Source organism: Apus apus, chromosome 7 (assembly GCF_020740795.1).
Source record: "Apus apus isolate bApuApu2 chromosome 7, bApuApu2.pri.cur, whole genome shotgun sequence".
NCBI lineage: Eukaryota > Metazoa > Chordata > Aves > Apodiformes > Apodidae > Apus > Apus apus.
Window position 1 is genome coordinate 26,446,578 of NC_067288.1, and position 23,507 is coordinate 26,470,084.

General features: G+C 50.7%; 1 protein-coding gene across 2 annotated transcripts in view; it reads right to left on the reverse strand.

Moving 5' to 3' along the window:
• Positions 1-4,617: 4,617 nt before the first annotated feature.
• The window catches only part of SSBP3 (single stranded DNA binding protein 3), a 54,366-nt gene continuing 35,476 nt past the window's right edge, over positions 4,618-23,507 (reverse strand). Inside the window, exons 6-18 of one of the 2 annotated variants that reach the window (XM_051624772.1) lie at positions 15,373-15,453; positions 14,491-14,550; positions 12,018-12,084; positions 11,834-11,910; positions 8,836-8,900; positions 8,644-8,692; positions 8,285-8,320; positions 8,048-8,102; positions 7,525-7,595; positions 6,909-6,987; positions 6,663-6,691; positions 6,407-6,508; positions 4,618-5,491 (exon numbers count right to left, since the gene is read on the reverse strand). In XM_051624772.1, the coding sequence (XP_051480732.1) occupies positions 5,462-5,491; positions 6,407-6,508; positions 6,663-6,691; positions 6,909-6,987; positions 7,525-7,595; positions 8,048-8,102; positions 8,285-8,320; positions 8,644-8,692; positions 8,836-8,900; positions 11,834-11,910; positions 12,018-12,084; positions 14,491-14,550; positions 15,373-15,453 (801 nt within the window). In that variant the 3' untranslated portion in view covers positions 4,618-5,461. The remainder of the gene's footprint in view (positions 5,492-6,406; positions 6,509-6,662; positions 6,692-6,908; positions 6,988-7,524; positions 7,596-8,047; positions 8,103-8,284; positions 8,321-8,643; positions 8,693-8,835; positions 8,901-11,833; positions 11,911-12,017; positions 12,085-14,490; positions 14,551-15,372; positions 15,454-23,507) is intronic. The other variant, XM_051624773.1, reaches the window with a different exon arrangement.

The following is a 23,507-nucleotide window of genomic DNA, read 5'->3' on the forward strand; positions in this document are numbered from 1 at the left end:
TTCCAAGAAATGACTCTCCCTTCGGTGTCTTGTGTCAGAGGGTGGTCTGTGCTGTGTGACCATCTCTGGCCATCTGGATAAGCACCCCAGCTGTGTGTTCCAGTCTCAGTCCCCCAGACAGCTCTGCTCTGCAGGGTCAGAAGGCAGACTCGCCCTGGTCAAATTTCAGCTCGGTGGTTGCACCCAGGAAATTGGGATGCGACGCCTGCAAGTTAAAAATTACCAAATCCCTCAGTAGTTAGAAGATGCTTGGAAGAAATAATCTAGTTAAGTGTTGCATTGATCTAAATCATGTTAATTCTGCCTGCTCCAGGGATGCCTAATTCAGCTCATTGATTTAAATCTGCTCAGATCTATAATTTGCACCCGGTTATTAAGGAATATATTTTGATACACTTGTGCTCTGTGGAGACTTTATTTCTCGGTCTGTTGGCTCTCTGCTATGTCACACAGACCGTGCTGGAGGGCTCTAGGCAGCAGCCCTGGGACCGTTGGCACCTCCTCAGCCTTCTTCCAGCTTGGGGTCATTACCCGTCTTGGGGAGGAAACCCTGCAGGGCAGCCAGCTGCTTCGGTAACATTCCTGAGCAGAGCGGTTTCACTGAGGCATCGGGGCAGCAGAGTGGCTGTGGTGGAGAGGGGGCGTGGAGAAACCGAACACCTCTCGTGCTTCTGGTAGATTTGGGTATCTGTGAAGGTGGTCTGAAGTTCCTTTAGATGCTTTTACCTCTCAATAAAGGCATCTCTATTAGGACAGGCAGTAGAAGAGGAGAAACTAAGTGAGGCTGGAGGCCTGCTGTCTCCAAGACTGAGCAGAGACAGAGGATGAGCACAGGGAGAGATGGATGAAGGCAGAACAACGGCAATTTTGAAAAATGGTAGGAGCAGTAAGGCATGGGACAGCCAGCAGGGGAATGCGGCTTCAGGAGGTTCTGAGAGGCATCGGGATGCCAGGTGAAGTGAGGGAACCATACACAAGCATGCAGGACCATGTCCTGGTTTGCTCAGGGCACAGCTGGTCTGGCCTGAGGAGGGAAGCAGTATTCCTGTGTTGCTGGAAGGAGCAGCAGACCCTTGAGCTGGGTAAGCTCCTCTGAGGGCCAGGAGGGGAACTCCAGGGGTGCAGAGCAGAGCTCCCAGCTTGACACCTGGGATGGGTGCTCAGGTTGGTCATCGTGTAGGTCTGAGGCTGGTGAACCTTCTGGGCCACAGACAGCCATGGTGTCCTGCTGGTTCACCTGCTCGTTCCTCCAGTGTGACCTGCTGAGGGAGATGGGACTGAGAGCAGGACAATGGGTCACAGAGGCACATCTGGGTTGGCATAAATAATTTATCCAGGCTTGTCAGCAGATGAATGGTATTACCTCAGCACAGCCAAAGAACCAGGCATTAACATTTGATGAAAGGCAGCCAGAGGAAGCAGAACATGTGAGAACAAGGTGGATCAAGTCTGAGATGAAGCCCTGGCAGTGCCTGGCTGCCTGGAGGAGAGCTCTGCAGCCACTGGTGCAGGGCCTGTCCCACAGCCTGCCCTGGGGATGACACACAGTGTGCCCTCCCAGCTCCATCACTCTACACCAACTTCCCCTGAACTGCTCCTGTGGCAAAATCTAACTCCATGGGCTGCCCTCATCACACCAGCAAGTACACACCATGGTCAGACCAGAGCCCCTGGCTGTTCAGAACCTCCTCCCCCATTTAATTTAATGAAAACTAATGGGGGAGACAATAACCCCTAAGGCTCAGACGATGTTTAGAGGAGGGAACCTGGCAATTTCTCATGGTGGTGTTTAATAAAATTAGCCTGTAACCCAGTAAGAACTGGTGGGAAGGGCTTCTCTGCTCTGGGCAGCCTGGATGGGCAGTGTGGACAGGGATGGCCTTGGGGTAGCTGGGAGGTCCTTATCATCGTCAACTAATTACCCTTGGGGGTCATGTTTCAAATGAGGGAAAACACTTCTTTCAGCAAACCAGAGGAACATAATAGCCTGGACCAAAAACCACCTCAGGAGCCTACTGGGGACCCTGCACAAAGACATCTGCAGTCTTAACCCAGACACAAACCTGCACAGGTAGCAAAGGGTGCAAACACACACCTACCCCTCAGCCCTACTGTTAATTTACATGCTAATGGACTCTGCAGGCACCTCGGTTTTTCTGGGTGATGCCCAGCAGACATCCACATTTCTCCATGAGCATCCACGACCCTGTGGCTCTTGCTCCTGGAATTGCAGTAGTGACATGGCTGTGGGTGCTAGTGCTGGGTGGGAGCAGCCCCCAGGACTGGCAGAGCCCCAGGATGGCTCATTGCCCCCCAAACCTGCAGCCCTCTCAGCCATCAGCCCACACCTGAAGATTCCCTTGAGGAGGGAGAGAAGCTGCAGGATCCTGGCCAGCCCTGTCCTGCCTGAACTAGTCAAAGGCAAAGAACATGTCTCAGACAGCAGCTCCCTGGAGCATTTCAGTCACCCAGCACTTGCACCCACCCATCTGAAGACCTAAAAAACCCCAGACTCTCCCCAAACACTGCAGCAGCCCCTAATGCTGCCCATGGAGGAGCCAAGTCAGCCTAGTCCAGGTCTCTCCATCTCCAGCAGCCAGTTAAGCGCCAGAGTTGATCCTGCAATGGTGCCCACACCCACCCAGCACCACAGCCAGCCCTTGCTTAAGGGGGGTGTCAGCAGACCCCATTGCAAGCCTATACATGTTCTTCTTTTTTTTTTTGAGGGCGACACTCACACCCCTTCCCCTGCCCTGCTTACCTTCCAGCAGTGCAGGACTCCAGCAACAGGAGGTAGCAGGACCCAGCTCCTCTTCTGGGGCACCCCTGATCTGCAACCTGCTGCATGGCACACCAGCCTCTGCCACGATGTCTCAACTCCTCTGACCTCTAATGGGGAAAAGCTGGGGCAACCAAATTGCCCTTTTATAGCCCCAGAAAACCCCTCCCACCTGCAGCCAGGTGGGCTGTGTGCAGAGGATGAGGGTCCATCAAGCACATCTTCAGCCTGGTGCAGGCAAGAATTACCATTTTCCTAGGCTAAAAACCTGACTTTTCAAAATGTTTTTTTAAAAAATAACCCCAAAACCAAGTGAACATTATGAAAACACACCTCTCCCAGCCAGCCAGGTCCTGCATTGCAGCTCAATCCCTCCTGTCCACCTTCCCAGCCTCAGCCAGACCCTCCCCCCCCCCCCCCCCAACGCTGACCACCTGTCAGCTCTGCATCACCTCCACTCCTGTGTCCCAAAGCTGATCCTTGATAATTAAAGGTCAAAATAAATTACCCTCATCCCTCTGTGGGTCTGGTAGCAAAACACCAGGAACAAACTGCAGAGCACTGAAATCAAATGTTTATGTTGATATTTATTACAGCATGGGGGGGGGGGGGAGAAGGGGGAAGAACCGTTTCATTCAAAAAAACCCATCCCATACCAATGAAGACAATAATTTAGCTATTCATTTTAAAATACATTAAAACCAGTCCTTTCATTTCCTCACGTCGGAACAGAAACAAAAAGAAACAAAAAACAAACACCCCCCCCCCAAAAAAAAAAAAAAGGAAAAATAAAACCCCCAGAACAAGATGTAAAGTGGAAAAGGAAAGGAAGTTGATCCCTTGGGGAGCCCCCATCGTTATTTCTCAGCGTCACTTGGAAAATATTAACCTGACTGTAACTATGAGACTGACACCCTCAGACACCTCCCCCCCCCCCAGGCCCACCCACCCCTCCCTCCCCAGCAACTTTCTACAGGTAAAGCACAATTAAAATGCCTGGGAAAAAAGAAGGCAAACATGAAAAAAAAGAGACCACAACACAACAAAACAACCCATAGTAACAATCGTCTTACACGCTAAGAAGAAACAAACCAAGAAAGTGTTGTCATCTCATGTCTTGCAGTCAGAATAATAAAAACAAGCCAAATGTTCCCCAACAACATTTCAATGAAGGGGTGCGGAAAAAAGACATCCCTTTAATAAAACATTATCAACAAATATCGTACACAAACTACAATGGATAATAATTAATTCCTTTTTTTTTTTTTCTTTTTCTTTTTTTTTTTTTCCTTTTTTCTTCCCCTCTCGGTAATTTTCGAACCAGACTACAAGGTAAGAAAAAACACTGAAACAAGATACAATGCTTTCAATAATCCGCACAAAGGGCAAATCCAAGGGAGAGAATATTTTACAGGATGTGATATACATGGAGCAGAAATGGGAGCTGGAGAAAAACAAAGAGCAAACTACAGGGTAGTGTCATGTACAGAGATCCCAACCCGCCGCCTTGGCTCGTCCCTTCCTCTCCCACCAGAAGGAAGGGCCTTTGATGCTTGCCATTAGTTTTTATTTTCTTATTACAGAGCGAGCCTACAGAATAGCAAGGTTACATTTTTAACAACAAGAATTCCTTAAAAAATATCTCCATCCAGTTCCAAACCATAGGTAAGTGAAACCCTGACAAGAGCACATCTCTAAAGGAAAGAACCCCCCCCCCCCAACAAAGTATCCCCAAAGCAAAGAAAACCCTTTAAAAAAAACCAAAAACCCCAACAAACCCCAAAGTTAGCTGGAGATCACAGTTACAAAGTCCCAGGTCAGATAAACTCTTTCTTTTGGTGGGTTTAAAAAAAATAATAAATTTAAATGATCAATTTTTTGAAGTGAACCAGCTGAAGGGCTCTGGGGAAGGGAGGGACAGAGATTTCTTCTTGTACTCGGAGAGGGGGAAAGACTAACACAGTGCATGCCACAGTCACAGAGAGCAAGATCACGATTCATTCGAGGATGTGATCCTAGAAGGGGTCACCTCTGTTAACAAGTTTATAACGAGGTGGTGGAGTCTCTTCCCCAAAGCAGATCTTGTTAACTGGAGGAGGAAGCGTTGTGCTGCAAACGAACCAAAAAAACCCCAAGAACAGAAGGGAAAAAAAACCAAACAAAAAACCCAAAGCAAAACAAAAAAAACAACAACAGGCCTTCTGAACGAAAACCACCATTGTAAACTGTCCAGTTTATTAAAAAAAAAAAAAAAAAAAGACTACAACAGAGACAACATGAGATTTCATATCTAGACTAGCTTCCTGGTGTTGCACGGCACAAACATACAACAGGTTCGGTTTCTGTCTTTATTTAAAAGAACAAAGCAAAGAGATCGGAGTTGGGTGCTAGAGGCTTCCGTTTGTTTCCAAAAAGAAGTGTCATGTACATATATAAACCCTTCTGCACAAAGAAGGGCCTTGTCATGTCTTGAAATATTTTAAGTTTTGTCCTTCATGTTTTATGGAATAAAAAGTTCAGCCTTTTTATTGCATGAAACTAAACCTGGGGTTTTGGCCCCCGCCACGCGTCTCCCTGCCCATACACCTAGCTTCTTCTTCTTCTTCTTCTTGCATAATTCGTTGAGATCCTCCGAACGGCAGCTGACTCTCTTGATCCTGGAGAGGAGGAGGGGGAGGGAAATCACACACTCATCGTCATGCTGGGGGAATACTGGAAGAGAGACAGAGCCAGGGTGAGAAACCAGGCGGGTCAGACCCCCAGACACCGAAGAGGGGATGCACAAGGAGGCTGGTGACAACGAGACAGCACCCTAATGGGATGGAATGCATCAGGAGGAGAGGAGGTGCTGGAGACTTGAATTTATCAGGGAGTAATCTGCTCTGTAACTGGCCTTTCCAGGGAGAAAACCGGAAGAACAGTATGGGGTAAGATGCAATTTAAAACAAACCATTAACACGCACGCGTGTACGAGTTGCTAACAGAGGAAGCAGAGGAGGGACACCTGCAGCCACAGCTGGACCGGCCGGGCCAGCGGCTGCATCCAAACCACAGACTCAAGAGAATGCCAGGTTGGAAGGGACCTCAAGGATCATCTGGTCCAACCTTTCTAGGTAGGAACATGGCCTAGATGAGATGGCCCAGCACCTTGTCATGCTGAGTCTTAAAAATGTCCAGTGTTGTGGAATCCATCGCTTCCCTGGGGAGATTATTCCAGAGTCGGACTGTTCTCATAGTGAAAAATCTTCTTCTGGTGTCCAGCTGGGATGTCCCCAGGATTAACTTGTACCTGCTACCCCTCATCTTTTCCATGTGACTCCTTGTAAAAAGGGAGTCTTCATCTTCTTTGTAGCCACCCTTTTAACTACTGGAACGGCTTCTCTCCATCCTGCAGAATCCTCCACCCTCCATCCCATGGGATCCTCTCCCCTCACTTTTTACACCCCATCTCACTGAGGACCCAAGTTTGCACCCATCAGGGTACTTCCTCCTCCTCACTTGCTGTCCTGGAGCAGCTCACACACAGCACAAACCACGTCCAGAAGGCACCCACCGCCAAGCCCACCCACCCCCCCTCCAGGATGCCCTGGGGACCGTCCCCCCACCCCCAGGGAGGCACTCACTCACATTGTCATTTTGGAAGGAATGGAGAAAGTTGCCTCCCAGCTCCCCGTCGTCTCTTGGAGTGCCCGGGGGATTGCTAATGCCACTTATGTTGTTTGGAGAATTCTGCAGGAGATGGAGGAGGAGGAAGCAGTGAGCAGGATGAAGTTCCACCTTCCCCACTCATATCCCCGTGCGGTGTCCCCATCCACCGGGGTCACACTGGCATCTCAGTGCCAAGAAAAGGGGGACCCACAGACCCACCCCGCATCTCACTTACTTTTGGAAGTCCATCTATGTCTCCTGACCCTGTGCAGGGGGACACAAAAGGAGAACAGCTTTATTGAGCATGCAGCCATGGCCCCCGCTCCCCTCTGCCCTGCTTCCCCGGTCCCCATTCTGATTTCCAGCTCTGCTTCCAGCACTACTCCCACGTGGGGATCAATCCCAGGACGGGAGCAGGCACTGGGAGGCTCTGCAGGGCACGGTGGGGCTTCCTGAGCTGTGGAACCCCCGGGGTGCTCACCTAATGATCCGTTCATGTGATGGGGCTCCATGCCCCCCATGCCGCCCATGGGGCCATCGGAGCCAGGGCCCATCGGGAACTGTGGAAGTAAAAAGGTGACAAAACCAAAATCAGCCACAAAACCACCCCGCGTGGGCCTGGTGGCTCCTGGGGACTGTCCCCTCCCCATCTATCCCTTCAGAGCAGGCTGAGAGGAAGGACACATCCACTCCCCCCGAGGCTGTGGGGCACATCTCGGGGGGGTTACTCTCCTGTAAGTTCACCCACAAAACTTGGCCAGGTGGGTGCGGGCAGACCCAGACCCACGGGAGAGCACCAGGCTCCCTCCAACTAAGTATTTATGGAGATTTAAGTCTCCCTGTATCCCACACAACATGGCACCTCTCTGGGCACCCAGCTGCCACCACCTCGGCTGGAGCAGCAGGGCTGCCACTCTCTTAATAAGCATAAAAAATTAACAAAGTCGCCGAAGAGTTAATCGCTTTTTGATGGTTTGTTTTATTTCTGTTTGGTAACAAATGGCTGAAATCAATTAAACTGCTTTACTCTCAACTGATGAAGTTAATTATGATTTGTTATGGTATCTGATATGTAAATTATTAGAAAGCAGACTTACATTCGATCGACTGCCTGCGGGCGGTACTGGATTAATCATTGTGTAGATGTTGTCACTTGAATTTGTTGAATCTGTGGAACAGTGAAGCCCAGTAAGTCGGGTGATTAATTCATTTCTTAATTAAAACAAACTCATGCCACTTGAACTCATTCTTTTGTATTTTATCACCTAAAACTCCCTCTAAGTACCACCATTTTCTGGCTAATTTGTATTTAATGAAGATCCACAAAGTTTTCAATCACATAAATTCAACTGTGAAAAATAATTCAACTCCTGGCTAGGAAGGTGCAGGGAGGTAATTCCCCACCACATAGCACTCCTCATCTCCCACCTCCCCAAGCCCTTCAGCATCCAGTTCCAGAGGGGGATACAGGAACATCCCCAAATGCCATCCCAAAGTCAAGCAGCCCCGGCTGCTCACTCCCTTGGTTATTTGGGTAGGGGCTGCCTGTGCTTGGTGGTGCAACCCCCTGGCAGGGGAAGGGCTGGCCCTGGTGTGTGGGGGTCTCAGATGGGCTCATACCTGCAGGACTGGGCATGATGGGTGTCCCTGGAGGACCGCCGCCTCCGGGCGGACCCTGCGGAGAGACGAAGCGGGGGGGTCAGGGCCACGAGCAAGAAGCATCACCCACCTCCCAACATTTTCAAACGCCTCCCCTCAGGCTGGACCTCAAACCTGCCCCCCTACAGCACCCCCAAACCACACAGGCTCCCAAACATCTCTGCACCCAGGATAAACAGACGGAGCAGGAGGACTCACCACGTATGTACCAGGCGATGAAGAAGAGTAGGGGATCTATAGAGAGAAGAGAGCTGGGTTCAGCCATGGGGTGCACAAGGGCTACCTCGGGCCCAACTCCAGCAGGGCACAACTGAGAGCCCCCACTGCCCCCCCTGACTGGCATGGATGGGGCTCCCAGGGCCCCCCAGCTGCACCCCACTGCAGGGAGAGCAGCACAGGAGCAGCACTTAGGTTATAGGTGTAGAAGCAGTGTCTACCTGAGAGGCTGGGAAATGTCCCCCCCTGTTAGCAGGATTCAGCTAATGGGGAACGGCCTCATTTGCAGGACAGTCCCTGACCAGCCCCACTCTTGCTTCCAAGGACACTGGCATACTCACTGAATTAGCACTGCTGGGGTTCGGCCACGGTCTGCCAGCTCCCGGCCCCCTGGGATCAAAAATAAATGGGGAGAAAAGAGAAGTTGTACTTTTATCTGTCACCTCCACCAGCCTGCTCCCCACAGACACCCTTGCGGTCCTGCAAAGCTCAAATCCTTGGGAAAACACTCCTGGGTGTGGGGTTTGCCTTACATGTTAATTCCAGGCATGCCGGGACCTAGGGAGTTGGGTGGAGGTCTCATGCCGCTGCCGTAGTTCTGCAGTGATAAGGAAGGGTTGGTCCACCATCATATTGGAAGAGAGGAGGAGAGCAGAGATGACAAAGAAACAAGAAAACGAGGATTAGTTTACACAAATTAGCTTCTTTCTTTTTTTTTTTTTTTTTTTTTTTAAAATCCATTATGACGAATGTAGAGGCTATTAGCAATTGTTTATAAAAAAAGCAGGCAGCTGAACATGGGAGGGAGTCAGGCTGAGCTTTTAAGTCCCCTTGTGATCTCTGGTGCTGTGATGGTGGAGGGAGAACAGCCCCCTCCCAGCTCTGGGAGGCAATTCTGCCCATGGCCCCCCAGGCACCACCAGCAGCCTTCTGGGTTTGTCTGTTTACGCAGGAGAAAGCAGGAAGGAGGAGAGAGGAGTCGCTGCTTGGAAGGTTATTGCTGCAGCATAAGGATGGGAAGAGGCTGCACGAGCTCCCCTGAGATGGAGCATCCCTGCTCCCAGGATGACGGCTGGAGGAGGGAAAGCCAAGCCAGGCTTGTCTTCCTGTTGCTTCCCAGCTCCCTGCTACATCCCCCAGGGTGCAGATGAGGGCAGGCAGCCCCTTGGGGCTCCCCTCCTGGCTTATTCCAGCCTAGCTTAGCCTCCCACTGGGTCCAGGACCCTCAGATCTGAGCCCACTCATCTCCTAAAACCAGCTCTAGTACAAAGCCAAGCCCAAGGCAGGGAAGGACAAGGAATCCCCTGGAACACAGCGTTCCATTTGGTCTGTGCTTTTCTCCCTGAGCCCTCTGGGCGATGTGCAGCTGGATTTAGGTCACGCAGCTGCTCCTCCCCTCCCACCTTCCCTACCCCCCACGATGCGCCTTTTTGGGCTGGATTTCTGCCATTTAGAGAAACAAAATTGCCAGGGCAGGAAGGGAGATGGCTGGCTACTTTCTAGTTTGCAGCCCCTTGGAGCACTCCAAGCTGGATTTTAAGTGTAATACTTCACTGCTGTCAATTTTTCCCTGGATTTATGGATGCACTGGAGCAGAGTGCTCTGCTGAGGGCATTGCCAAAGTTTGTTTTGAAGAGGCAGAAAAGGGTTTTCCCCAAACAAATTACTGGCAAGTCCTTTAATTGATCAAAATTCCAGCCATTTACACTGAATAGCAGCATCAAACCCCTTGTTAAAAAAAAAAAAAAAAAAAAAAAAAAGATGAGCTAAAAAGCTCAACGTTTTTAATTGGAGCTGAAAGGCTGGAAAACTAAGCCATCTGAAAGATGCTCAGGGAGGGTGGGGAGAGAACACAGCTGTGCCGAGAGACCTGGATGCTGGGCTCTGGCAAGATGCTGCCGAAATCCAGCGAGCTCCAAACCCTCTTCATAGAGGCACCAACAGACCTAATCCTGGCTTCTGCAGAGCTAAAACTGTGACTACTGAAGGGAAAAAGGCAGCAGCGATCGACTGTAAGGGATGATTCATTCTTGGTGCGTTGTAAGTAGCCATTGTCAGGATGCCGGGATGTCCTGGCTGGATGCTTTGCAGCCCTTGGGGATAATTTAAGGAGTATTTGGGAAGGTCCTAATGCAAAGCTTAAAGAAAAAAAAAAAGCAAAAAAAAAAAGGCCTGTGCATGCAAGGTGTGAGGGGCTGCTGGGTCTGGCTGGATATTTTTGGTGGTGCCAACACTGGTTCCTGGCTGGCTGCAGGGCGGCAGCATCCCGCGGGTGCCAGATTGGGAAGCCCAGGGAAAGGCTGCCTTGGAAAAAAAAAAAACCAACACAAACCACACACTTCTCCCTAATGTACGTACACAGGGAATGGCAGAGTCAAAAATAAAGCTCTGAACATCTCACAGCTCCTGCCGGCTCCCAGAGCCACTGCCATCCCACGCGGCGCCGAACGCGCGCTCGCGGCTTCCAAGTGCCGCGGCGAGCTCTGGAGGTGGGAAGCCAGCAGCCTCCCCAGGGCAAACCGCCGCCGCGCTCCCTGGCACGGGCCGTGCTCACAAATGCCATGGGTTTTTTTGGGTGCCATCCTCCAGGAAAGGAGGATTTTAAGCAGAGCAGCAGCACTCAAAGCGTCCCCGTGCTTTGCTTGTCTGTGATGCTCGTGCAGTTTTTATATCCCCTGCCCTAGGATGGATCCGGGTGCCTGCGGGGATGGCCGGGCAATCCTGAGCAGCATCCTCAGGCTGGTGGTAAAAAGAGATGACACAACTCCCTCTTTACACAATATTCGCTTATCTCAACAGTTTCCCGGGGAAAAACAAAATAAAACTCCAGCGCACCCGCTCGTCTCTTGACAGACTCTGATCCTCGCGCTACTAACTCGACGTAGGTGACGATGCAGGGAGGATAAACCTCCAACCAAAACATGGTAATCTGGTTGTGAAGTCTCGTAGAAGGAACAAACAGGAGTGAGTCAACAACAAGCCACTCCGTAAAGTGAATCAACAGAAAGACAGCATATATTAACCCAGATCTGCTTCATTTTCAAAGAGTTTACTCCCCTTTCCTGAAACAGATTGCTCAAGCAGACAGCAGGAAGGGCAGGCAGAGGGGAACCTCGCAGAGGAAAAGCCTTATTCCCCTGCTAGAGGGATCTTTGCCATTTCTTATTTATTTATTTATTTATTTTTAATGCAAACCTCCTTTCCCTTTCCTGCTGTTAGGGTTGTAACTGTTTCCCAGGCAGGCAGGGTAATGCACTCAGAGGCTGCTCCGGCACGGCGCTAAGTGCCATCCCCTTTGACGGAAGCGCGGGAGGGAGGTTGCAATACCCTTAATGAGCCCTGAAGACCTCACTCATGTTAAAAGGAGGGATTTCCAGATGCAAGACTAATGTAAAACGCATTAACACTAATGGGGGGACAGGCCCTGGAGGGGTGGGGAAGGAACTCCCAGCCCCTGGAGCCCCAGGAGGTTGTTTCGATGGTGTGGGGGTGTTTGCTGAGCCCTAAGATGCTCTTTGGCGCTGGGCTTACCTGTGGACCGGGACCCATGGGGCCCATCCCTCGTGGAGGATTCATCCTTTGCATGGGGCCGCCCATGTTAGGGTGCCCTGTTGGGAGGAAAGCAGGAGTGTCAGGTGGCAGAGTGGTCATTTCAGGTCCCAAATTAACAGCTAACGAGGAACGTTAGCACCCAAGCCTCCTCTGCTGGGTTTACCTTGCTGTCGCGTGGGATCCATCGAATTGGGCAGCAACGGCTGTGTACCGGGAACGGCGCCCGGGGGCTGGGAAAACAAAAGCAGGAAGATTAAAAAATACAGTAATTGCTAAAATGCAGTCTAGTGAGATAGATTTGGGTCGAGGATTTAGGGGGGCTCCTCCTCAGCGCACTGCCCAGGTCACACCACCCTTCCTGCCGCAGCACGACCTGCGGCTGCCGAAGCATCCCGCATCCTGCTGCATCCTGCTGCATCCTGCTGCATCCCACATCCTGCTGCATCCCACATTGCCAGGGCCAAACTGTCCAGGTGGCTGCAGCCATCCATGGGCTGCTGACAGGGAGATGCTCCATTTGCAGCAGTCCAGTGTTCGGCCCTGTCCCCAGGCAGGGGGGCACGGCTGGTGCTCCCCCTCCCCAAAGCCAGCTCTGCTCTGACAACACAGCTATTTAAAGTTCAAAGGCTGCTCTGAACAGATAAAGGGGGAGACAAACACAGATACCATCTGCCTGGGGGGAAGCAAACTGTAAACAGTTTTGCTGCAGCACTGCCTTTTATTTGAATGCCGACACAGGAGCTGCTGGAGCACTGGGTGTGCATGGCCAAGCTGAGGCAGAACCTGCCCAATCCCACTTTTTCTTTTTTTCAGCTTGGAAGCTGGCAGCAGGAGGAAGAGAAACCAGGGGGGTTGTAGCAATGGATATTTACACTTCTGCTGCCTGACCTTCCTGCCTGCCTATTTATTCCTCTTGTCCCTCTGGATGTGACCATAACCTCGCTGAGCTCTGGGTAGGTCCAAACCTCTGTTTTATTATCTGGTGTTTTTGGGGAAAAAATATTATTTTAAACTAACTTCACCCACTCTTGGATGCTAGACCCTGGGGCAAGAGCAGCTTCCCCAGACTGTTCCCCTGCCTGCCCAGTCTTGTGCTCACCTTCAGCTCAGGACCAGCCTGGGGCCACAGCAAGATGAAGGTTCCCTTGAAATTGCCTCTTGAGAAGGTGCTTTTAATTAAACCCTTGCTAAAATGGCCACCAACACCCATTTGAGAGGCATGATGCCCTGAGTGTGAGGTTCTTCCAGCAGAGCTGAGCGTGGGGGTCCTACATCAGCCCCACTGCAGTTTTGCTCAGCTAGATCTCAGCTGTCTCACCATCATTTTGCAAGTTCCAGTGATTCAAGTCTCAAACCCACAAACACAAAGCAAACCACTACACCCTTTTTCCTGACTATTCTGTTCTTCCTGCTCATATGAGCTACATGAAAACTCTGTTAGCCAAAAACAAGCTCCCAAGACAATTCCTGCAGAGTCACCTCTGCTATTCAAAGGAATTACAGGTCTCCTTTAATTTCCCGTGAATGACAAGTAACCTCTGGTTGGGTCGTTACCCTACGGATCTGCACGTCACCCTATGGATCGTTGGGAACGAGAGGAATTCCTTGACCAAAGGCCACACGTTCAGGCAGCGCGTGGGGTGGAAGCCTCCATCCGTAAGGCCAGAAACAAACTGCCCTTGTTTAAGCTGGGATAAGAGGATAAAACCCAACCCAAAAAATTCAGCAGCGACCTGCCCCGCTTGACCCCGCCGCTGATCTAAGCGCTCGGTCAACCCAGCAGCAGGATTATCTCCATCACTTTAATTTTCTGCGATTGCAGGGAAAATCCAGCCGGGCAGTGAGCTGAAAACACCACAAATAAAAACTGGCACATGCCCCGCTGCTGTTTACACCCTAGATATGCCTGAAGCTCAAAATAAAATAAAAATAAAATGGTTAAGTGACACCTGATGGTCCAGCACCAAGAAACCAGAGGATGCCCAAAGGAGGCAATCATAAAATCAGAGAATCCTACAATGGTTTGAGTTGGAAGGGACCTTAAAGATCATCTAGTTCCAACCCCCCTGCCATGGGCAGGGACACCTCCCACTAGACCAGGTTGCTCCAAGCCCCACCCAACCTGCCTTTAAACACTTCCAGGGATCGGGCATCCATAGCTTCTCTGGGCAACCTGTGCCAGTGTCTCACCACCCTCATAGTGAAGAGTTTCCTATTAACGTCTAACCCAGATCTACCCTCTTCCAGTTTAAAGCCATCATCCCTTGTCCTCTCACTACAAGCCCTTGCAAAAAGCCCCTCCCCAGCTTTCCTGGAGCCCCTTCAGGCACTGGAAGGTGCTCTAAGGTCTCCCCAGAGCCTTCTCTTCTACAGGCTGAACAACCCCAACTCTCTCAGCCTATCTCCAGAGCAGAGCTGCTCCAGCCCTCGGATCATCTTTGTGGCCTAGTCTGCACCCACTCCAACAGCTCCACAACCTCCTTATTTTGGGTCCTCCAGAACCAGACACAGTTCTCCAGCCGGGCCGCCGCCGTCAGCCATCCAAACCCAAGAAGCACCTGCGGAACACCCTGGCCCTCGCTCCCCCTCCCCAGAGAAAACCCATCCCAGAGAAACCCCACCGGGAAACGCAGTACCTGGTTGCCCATCCTGATGGGGGGCCGGGGGCCTCCGGCGTAGCGCGGCGACATGAAGGGCTGCGGGGACACAAGAGGCAGGTGAGGGCTGAGCCACGGGGAGGCCACACGCTCCCCACACGCTGCTCAGACTGTACACACGGGGTTTCTGTTGGTTTTGGTTTGGATTTTTTTAAATTTTATTTTTATTTATTTTTCTCTGGAGACATCATTTTAAAAAAAGTTAGGTTTCAAAAGGGAAAAAAAAAAAAAAAAAAAATGTCCGGAGTCCGTTTTTGTTTTTTTTTTAACATTTTTTTCTCTTGTAGTTTTATTGTCTGAGAGCGTTTGACATCAGCAATACTAGGTGAGGCTGTTAAAATTAGTGCATGGGAAACCCTGAGTGTTAGATACTGTTCAAGTTTAAATATATATATTAAAAAAAGTGGCAAATAAGCACATACAGACACGCACACACAAAAAAAACCCCAATGCTAAGTACTGAAAAAAAAAAGGAAGAAAGACTTAAAGTTACTGATGGTTTTTTTTTACAACTGCTGCTACAAACAGAAGCTTAAAAACCCATGTGAAGTTAAATTTCTCAGGCTACCTGGGGAAGGCAAAACAGTCTGATACCCACGATTGAGTTCTCAGTCCATTGACAACTGCACATCCGAAAAAAAAAAAAGCAATAACAAAAAAAAGAAAAAAAAATAAAAAAAAAAAGGAAAAAATGGGAAAAAAGCCCAAGATTTTGCCTCAGAGCTGGGATTCCCAGGGGGATGCTCCCTGGGGGAGCAGGGCACCCACTGCCCAGCATGCTTAGAGAGGGGGGGGAAAAAAATAAGAGCAAATCGAGCGCACGTCGCGGTTCACAGCCCTACCCATCGCTAGTGTCTTTACCTGACTGTGGGGTCCCATCATGCTGTTAGGGTTGTGGGGTGGAGGCTGTGCGTGTGGCGAGGGCTGTGACCCAGGCGGTCCCTGTGAGGTCAGACAGTAGAAGGAGGTTATAGATTAGCACATGAAAGCGCAGAAAAGAGCTAAAAAAAGGATTGACGGGTGGACCTGTTTTGTCAGGGAGTCAGTTCTCCCATTCTTTCCTTTTTTGTTTGTTTGTTTTGTTTGTTGGGTTTTGTTTGTTGGTTGGTTTTTTCCTCTTTTGAGTTTCTACTTGTTTGTAGCTGAACGGTGAATAATGATACAGGCCAAAAAAAATCACAAAAAATATTTAAAAAAAACAATTTAAAAAAGAAGTTGTAAAAATCAGAATGCCTGTCAAAATACACCACATCGAAGGTAAATGGTCTGGTGGTTCATCCAAGTCTGTAATGATAAACACACAGGGAAACACGTTGCAAGGGTGTGCAACAAGGAAGAAAAATTATGCAGGAGAGGACCAGAGAGGTTGGGGGAAATATAAAAAATACCCCCTGACCAAAAAGAAAAAAAAATATAAAGCAAAACAAAACAAAACAAAAAAAAAAGAGGCATTTTTTTCCTCTCTCATCCCAAAGGTTGGAGACACCTCTGGGTTTTTTTTAGGTTTGGTGGTAGTTCAGTGGAGATGCTGGAGGACGAGGAGCACGTCCCAGCTCGTGCCTGGGAAGCATTTGGCTGGCACAACCAGGGCTGCATCACCAGCCTGTGTGGATGCACCATCCTTCTTCCTCCAGGTGGATTCCCTAAGGATGGGAGTAAAATGGCTTGTAAGCAAAGAAAGGAGGGTGTCTAGGGGAAAAAAGGAGAGATTAGTCGGTGCAGGCTGAAGGCTGCAGTGCAGCAGCCACTGACATTTTGGGCCCAAACGCCCTCTTTCTAATCTATTCATTTTTTTATTTTTAATTTGAAATCTCCCTTAGAAGCACAAAATGAAAATCTGCTTGGAAAAACCGTGAGCTTGCTGGAAGAAGATACCAGTGGTGTGTGTTAATGCAAGGGAGGGAGGGGCAAAAAAAAAAAAAAAAGAAAAGAAAAAAAAAAGAAGTATGTATTTTTTTGAGTCAAAGGAGGTGTCACTGGCAGGGAAAGCAAACGAGCGTTGTCAGTAGGTGATGGGAAGCAACGTCAGGCTCCAGGACCGGCGCCGGAGCAGATGTTCTCTACCTGCCTCGTTACTAATTTCAACAAGTGTTTGCCTTCTAGCTGCTGCCAGCGATGGCATGGTTTGTTACCATGAGCAATTTTCTTAATTAACAGACATTAATTAGCCATTTAGCAATTTTGCAAGCATTTGTTTAGCAGCTTTCCTAAACATGAATACCACTGTGATAATGGTACTGATTAGAGGGTCCCCTAATTAACAGTACAGGGAAGGAAAATTGAAATCACATAAATTAAAAAGGGAGGGGAAGTTAATGAAGGCAGGACATATTTGCACCTGCAAATCTTTTGTACAGCAGGAACTTGAGTGCAATGTAAATAAAGTAAGAGGATTGGGGTTGTTTCCCCCTCCTCTTTTTTTTATTTTTATTTATTTTTCTTTTAATTTGAATGGTTTGGCAGCGAGATGGAGCCAAGTGATTTAAACCAAGAGCCTCCTGCCAGCCTTCCCACTCCAGCCACTGTGCCCGGGGAAACTAAGTCCCACCGTTTACACCACTATTTCATAGGATCATGGACGGGTTTGTGTTGGAAGGGACCTTAAAGATCACCTTGTCCCAACGCCCCTGCCATGGGCAGGGAAACCTCCCACTGGACCAGGTTGCTTCAAGCCCCATCCAACCTGGCCTTGAACACTTCCAGGGATGGGCCACCCACAGCTTCTCTTGGGAAGAAGGATTTATTGTCCAGGACCTGAAGGCAACCAGCCTCTGCCTCTAGATCCTGGTGAACCTTGACTGGAAGATGCCACAGCACCTAAGGACAGCTCTCCTGATAACAACACAACTGCCTTCTCCATCCATGTCCCGCCACAGCGGAGAAGACAAATCTTTATGGTTGAACTGTAACATCAACCACCTTTAGCAGAAGTCATCTCCATGCATGCAACTTGACTTACTTTTCTTGTGAGGTGGCTAAAGCTGTTGGAGCAAATGCAAAACCGCCGGCAGGCAGCAGACAGATCCTACCACCAGTTCACAGAGGAAAGCACCCCTCAGTGAGGTCTGGCCACCACCAAAGCCCTTCCTATGCATCATGGCTGCAAGACTGGGGCACGGAAGATCAGCAGAGTTGAATGAGCAATGAAACCAAGTTGGAAGGGAAAAGCCAGGACTCACAGAGGCCAACCCTCAAGTCCCATCAATGCAAGAGTCAACAGGTTCTCCGCAATGCCTGCCTTCCTACACCACAAGGAGGAGGTCACTGATATCCAGGTACTGGCTGGACAGGCACACAGACCACATTCTGAAGTTACTAACCCCCTGGTTAAACCTCTGGTGTCCTCTCTCTCATATCCCCCAGCGTGCAAGGGCATGGAGTTAACAGGTATGGAACACATGGGATATTGCCACCTACATGCACCCCAGCTGGGCCCAGAGGTGCTGTGGAGTTTGGTTTCTGCAGAAGCAGCTTCTAGAAGACATGGCCTCATTTTCACCAGAGAAAAATTCCCTGCAGCATCTGGATCTGAAGAGCACCAACTTTTTGTGCTGCTGAATGGATCCTCAGGAGTGTGGTCCTGCCCCACCACCCCAGGGCTGCTCCCTGAGACGGTCCAAGCTCTGATCCTTATCCTGCTTGGTACCACTCCCAGCGGAGACTTCTGGATAACGTGACTGCAGAAACCCAGCTCGTACAAGGTGGGCAAGGGAGGAGCTGAGAGGGGCTTTTTTCCTTTATTTTTCAGTTCTTCTTCTGTTTTTTTGTTGCTGGTTTTTGTTTGGTTGGGTTTTTTTCAAACCAGTAACAAGAAGCAGCATCCAAAATGCTGGCTGTGGGCTGCAGGCACCACAGCCCCCTCCTGTGCCCCTGCAGCACGGCTGCTCTGCTCCATCAGCAACCCAGACCCTCTGGATATTGTTATCTCCATAAATATTTGCAGATGTTCCAGGGCTGGGACCCACGCTCGGCCAGGAACGCCTGCTGGATCCGTTGCCTTTTTTTTTTTTGCACGGGCTTCCCTTGCTCCAGAGGAAGCAGCAGCTGATCCCGATGGATCATGGCAGTTGAGACAAGTGTTTCGCAGAGATGACATGTGGGCTCCAACCACCACAACAACCCTTTTTTCTTAAAAGATGTGTACTTAGCAGTCATTAACTGCTGCTGCTGCAAGAGGAGGCTGGACACACGCACAGTCCTGCTTCCTCCCCACCACCTCCCTCCAGATCCCAAACGCCCAAGTGGTGTTCCCCCTCAGCAGAACTCCATCCCACAGGATGTGGGAGATCAGCAGTAGCTGCCCTGCAGTTAATTCACTCTCATCTCAACACCAGAGCTCTCCTTAACCAGAGAAAGCCCATCATCTCCTAAGTTGTTGGGTTTTTTTTCTTTGTTTTTTTCCCCCCAAACTGGATGCCTCGCACAGGGAGTTTTTCTTCACCCTCCTTTAGCTGCCTCAAAAAAACACTCCAATAAACAACCCGAAACAGATAAAAACAGCTACAGAGGAAACTGCTCTCAACAGCTCTTGGTGCCCCAACCTCCTCTCTCTCCTTCATTCCCACCCCCACTAAACTACAGGGACTTTAAAAGCCCAACCTGGCCCATCAGATGCCCCAAGTTTGCTGCTGCTGCTGCTTCCTAAGGGGAGTTTCCCAGGCGATCAGGTTTATTTCCACTCTGTCTTTCACCAGCTCGACTCCTCAAACTTCTTGTAAAATATTAAAGATGGAAAATGGCACGAGCGATCATAGCTCTGCATGTGTCAATTTATGTTTCCAGCGTAATTCACCACAAATGGATCATGTTTTATGGGCTACATACTTTCAGCTAATGGGGGAGTATTTCTATTTAAAAACATTTTCAAGCACCTCTGGGGGGGGGAGGGCAGAAGGATGCGGGGTGGTAGGAGAAGGCAAAGCATCAATGCCACGAGATGCCCGTGATTTACTGACAGCAGCAGCATCTGGTGCTTTAAAATACCTGCCTGTTCTGACATTAGAAAAAGCTAAAATAAATCAGATGGAGATTAATTCAAAATGTGCCTGGGCTTATCGGGTAGGAGCTTTGTTTCTACAGGAGGAGAGGGAAGTTTTGCAAGCTGTCAACAGAAAAATTAGGTATCCCTGAAGGAGCCTTCGGGAGAGATGCTCCGGGTGCCTTCGGAGAGGACATGGACACCTTCCAGCACATGGTGCTGGCTGAGGACCCAAATGCACCTTGCTGGGAGAGGACAGGGAAGGCAAGGCAAGGCAGGGCAGGATCAAGGCAAGGCAGGGCAAGGCAAAGCAGGGCAGGGCAAGGCAAAGCAAAGCAAAGCAAGGCAGGATCAAGGCTAGGCAAGGCAAGGCAGGGTCAAGGCAAGGCAAGGCAAGGCAAGGCAGGATCAAGGCAAGGCAGGGCAGGATCAAGGCAGGGCAAGGCAAGGCAGGGCAAGGCAGGATCAAGGCAAGGCAAGGCAAGGCAGGGTCAAGGCAAGGCAAGGCAAGGCAAGGCAGGGTCAAGGCAAGGCAAGGCAAGGCTAGGCAAGGCAAGGCAGGATCAAGGCTAGGCAAGGCAAGGCAGGATCAAGGCTAGGCAAGGCAGGGCAAGGAAGGGCAAGGCAAGGCAGGATCAAGGCAAGGCAGGGCAAGGAAGGGCAAGGCAAGGCAGGATCAAGGCAAGGCAAGGCAGGATCAAGGCTAGGCAAGGCAAGGCAGGGTCAAGGAAAGGCAAGGCAGGGCAAGGCAAGGCAAGGCAAGGCAAGGCAGGGCAAGGTAAGGCAAGGCAAGGCAGGGCAAGGTAAGGCAGGGCAAGGCAAGGCAGGGTCAAGGCAAGGCAAGGCAGGATCAAAGCAAGGCAGCATCAAGGCAAGGCAAGACAAGGTTGGCCAAGTTTCCCTGCAGACGGCGGAAGGCAGCCGTGGGCAGGAGCTCTGCTTTGCCTGCAGCTGGGGCTTCTGACTGCAGAAGCCTGGTTTTAAGGAATATGTTTAACACAAGCTCTTCAGGAAACAAACCCATGTCAGCCAGAGCCAAGAACAGTCACCTCCATCTGGCTGGAGCACCCGAGAGAAAGTTGACTGCAAATCCCACCATATGCTCCAGACGCTCGGTACAAAAGCCTCGGGCATCCTACTAAACTTCCAGAAAAAAACCCTCAAAACTTTCTCCAACACTTGCTTTTCCTCTCCTCCAGCTCCTAAGCCTCCTTCCTTCAAACCCTGCCTCGTGCTAGGCTGACACTGAGCTCTGCCCCAGGATTTCGGGAAGGGCAGCCTGGTTTTGCAGCTCTTCTGTCAGAGATGGCTGACCACTGGTGGTGGCTTCTGCTACAACTCAGTGCCCATGGAGCCAAGCAGGGGGAAAATGGTGGCACCCAAGGAGTCAGCAGGACAACATGGACCCCATCCTACTACGCCTTGCTTTACCATCCTCACCCACCACGAGTGACTTTCCTCCAAGAGCTGCACCCCGGGCTGCAGCGAGGAGAGGTGGAAGGGCAGGCAGGGGTTATCAGGGGGAGCCCCTCGTCCTCCCGAGGCCTCTCCGCATTAGGGGGCGGTGTGGGAACACGGAGCAGCCGGCGCTTTTGTTTTGGTGCATCTCAGGCGCCGCTGGTGCAGAGCGAGCGCAGCCGACATTGATTTATGGACAACTTTCCATTTCATCAGCGCGCGGGGCACGGGGAGCTCGCACCAGGGAGAGGAGGCACGGCCGTGGTGGGGGGCTGCTGGCTGCTGCCCCCCCCTCCTTTTTTATTTAGTGATAGGAAGGTGTGCTATTAATTGCTGTCAATTTTAAATTTTCCTTTCTACGTCTCCCCAGCACCCCCCTGTCACTTCCTTTGAGGGATCCGCACCCCGGCATCAATCCAGCATTCAAAACAAAAGCAGGAACGCCTCTGATGACCTTTAGGAGGATGAGCAGAGGGTTTGTTTGCTCATCTCCATGGGACAAAGAGAGGGAGAGAGATTTAAATAAAAGCACCTACCCAGGCTGGCCGTCAACCCGGCCACCTTTTGTCCAGAGCGCAGCCCAGTGCCGTGCTGCTGGCTGGCACCAGGCAACGCCTCGGCAACGCTGGAACAGCCCAGGACCTCTCCTCTCCCAACATTCTGGAAAGGTTTTGGGAGACTCTGCAGGCTGCATTTCTCTTGGCCCCCAGCCCGAAGGTCACTGCTGAGCCCCAGCACAGGGAAGGGACAGCGGCTGCGGACAGGCGCTGCAGCCTGGACTCCTCCTCTCTTCTACTCTTCCCAGCACGTCACTTCTCCTCCAAGCTCCCTCCCAGGGGTTTTTGGGCCACTGGCTCCTAGGAATGGTTTATGTAATTTTTTCCCTTTGCCAAACATCCAGATGCATGGGGCTGGGGGGTTCATGCACCCCCAGGGCTGCAGCATGGGGCTTTGCTGGTGACTCCCTCCTCAGCTCCCAGTGTGACACCTCACCATGCCAGGAAAGGACCAAACCCTCTAAACCCTCTCAAAAACAGTCTGTCCGTGCCTGCTGCCCTCAGGGATGCCCCTCACAGGTCTCCAGTGCCCACTGTATGGTGCAGATCTCGAAACCCCCTCAAGCCCTTTCCATTCTCCAGTTTCCTGCCAAGTTTCCTTGGCACCAGCCAAGGTGGTACCATCAGGAACCTCACTCCCTCCCTGGGCTGGCACACCAATAAGCGAGAAGAAGTCTTTTTCATCTCCAGTGACCGTTTTGGTTTTGCCCACTAGAGTGCTTTAATTTCCTATGGAGATAGAAAACTACCCCCGAGCTGCAAGCAGCTTGTCACTGAGCCTCCAGCCCACCTTTGCAAGAGCTGGTCTCCAGAACCTCCTGAAGCTGGAACAAGCTCCAGCACACGCAATAAATCAGACGGGTTTTCACGAGGGGGATGTTCAGACTGTGTTAAAAGGTGGGATTTTTCTTTTCCCCTCCTCCCTTCCATCCCCAGGGCTGGGAAGAGAAACCAGATGTTGGAGGGCTTTCAGGAAAAGCTTGAGATGTCACATGTGAGCCATATGCATCAGCACCCGTCCTCTCTTTCCCTCCGGCAGCTCCGGGGATGGGCAGCATCCTGGCACACCACACCTGCACCGGTGCCACTACTTCTGCTGGGTTTTCAGGACTCCTCCCACCAAAGGTCCCAAATGAGCAGGGCTGCTTTTGAACCCCTTCCCCAGCAGCTCCTGGTCCAACCAGATGAGAGGCAGGGAGGTAGGATGGGTTGTTTGCTCCTGATTAAACTCTGAGTGCAAAAATGCTACAGGAGGGCAGAAAGAAAAGCAGAGGGGACAGCTTGGAGGCTGTCAACGGGAAGAGCGGAGACGGGAGCATGCACAGCACGTCTGGGGAGACGCAACTCCTCCTCACCTTCCCCTCTTGGGGAATGCCAGCCTGTCCTCTGGAAGCCATGCCCTAACTCTGTGCCAGTTTTGCAACCCTCGCAGCTCCGCGTGAAGCAGGAGCCCCAAAGGACAGTCAGCTCCGCTGCAGGGCGAGATCAGGACTTTTGGAGAGACATTTGTTGGAAGCAGCAGCTTGGCACTCCAACTTCTGGCAGCAGCTATGACCTGCGAGATAGCATCTCTGCTGCCGGCTTCCCCCCGCGCCGCCGAGCGCGGCTACAAGAGATCTGCCTGTTTTAGGGCTCCTGATCAATATCGGATATTCTTACTTTGTCACAAGCATGTTCACGAAATGGGATCTCTCTCGAAAAAAAGCAAACAACCAACCAAAAAACCAGGACCCTCCTTCCCCCTTCCCATACACAAGCAAATGGTGTTATCAGGCTCAGATATCACCACAATAAATCACAAGCGCCTTATCGAGCCCGCCTGTCTGCTGCCCAAGAAGTTCTCCCAAATACAAATAAAGGGAAAAAAAAAAAGAAAAACAGCTTGCCAAAACAAATATCCCTTTCAACTCCTGTCCCATTTGTTACACGGACAAGTGCTTCTTCCTCCAGAAGGAAGATTTTAATGCTCCAAGAGCTTACGTCGCTGCAAACCAGCGCGGCTC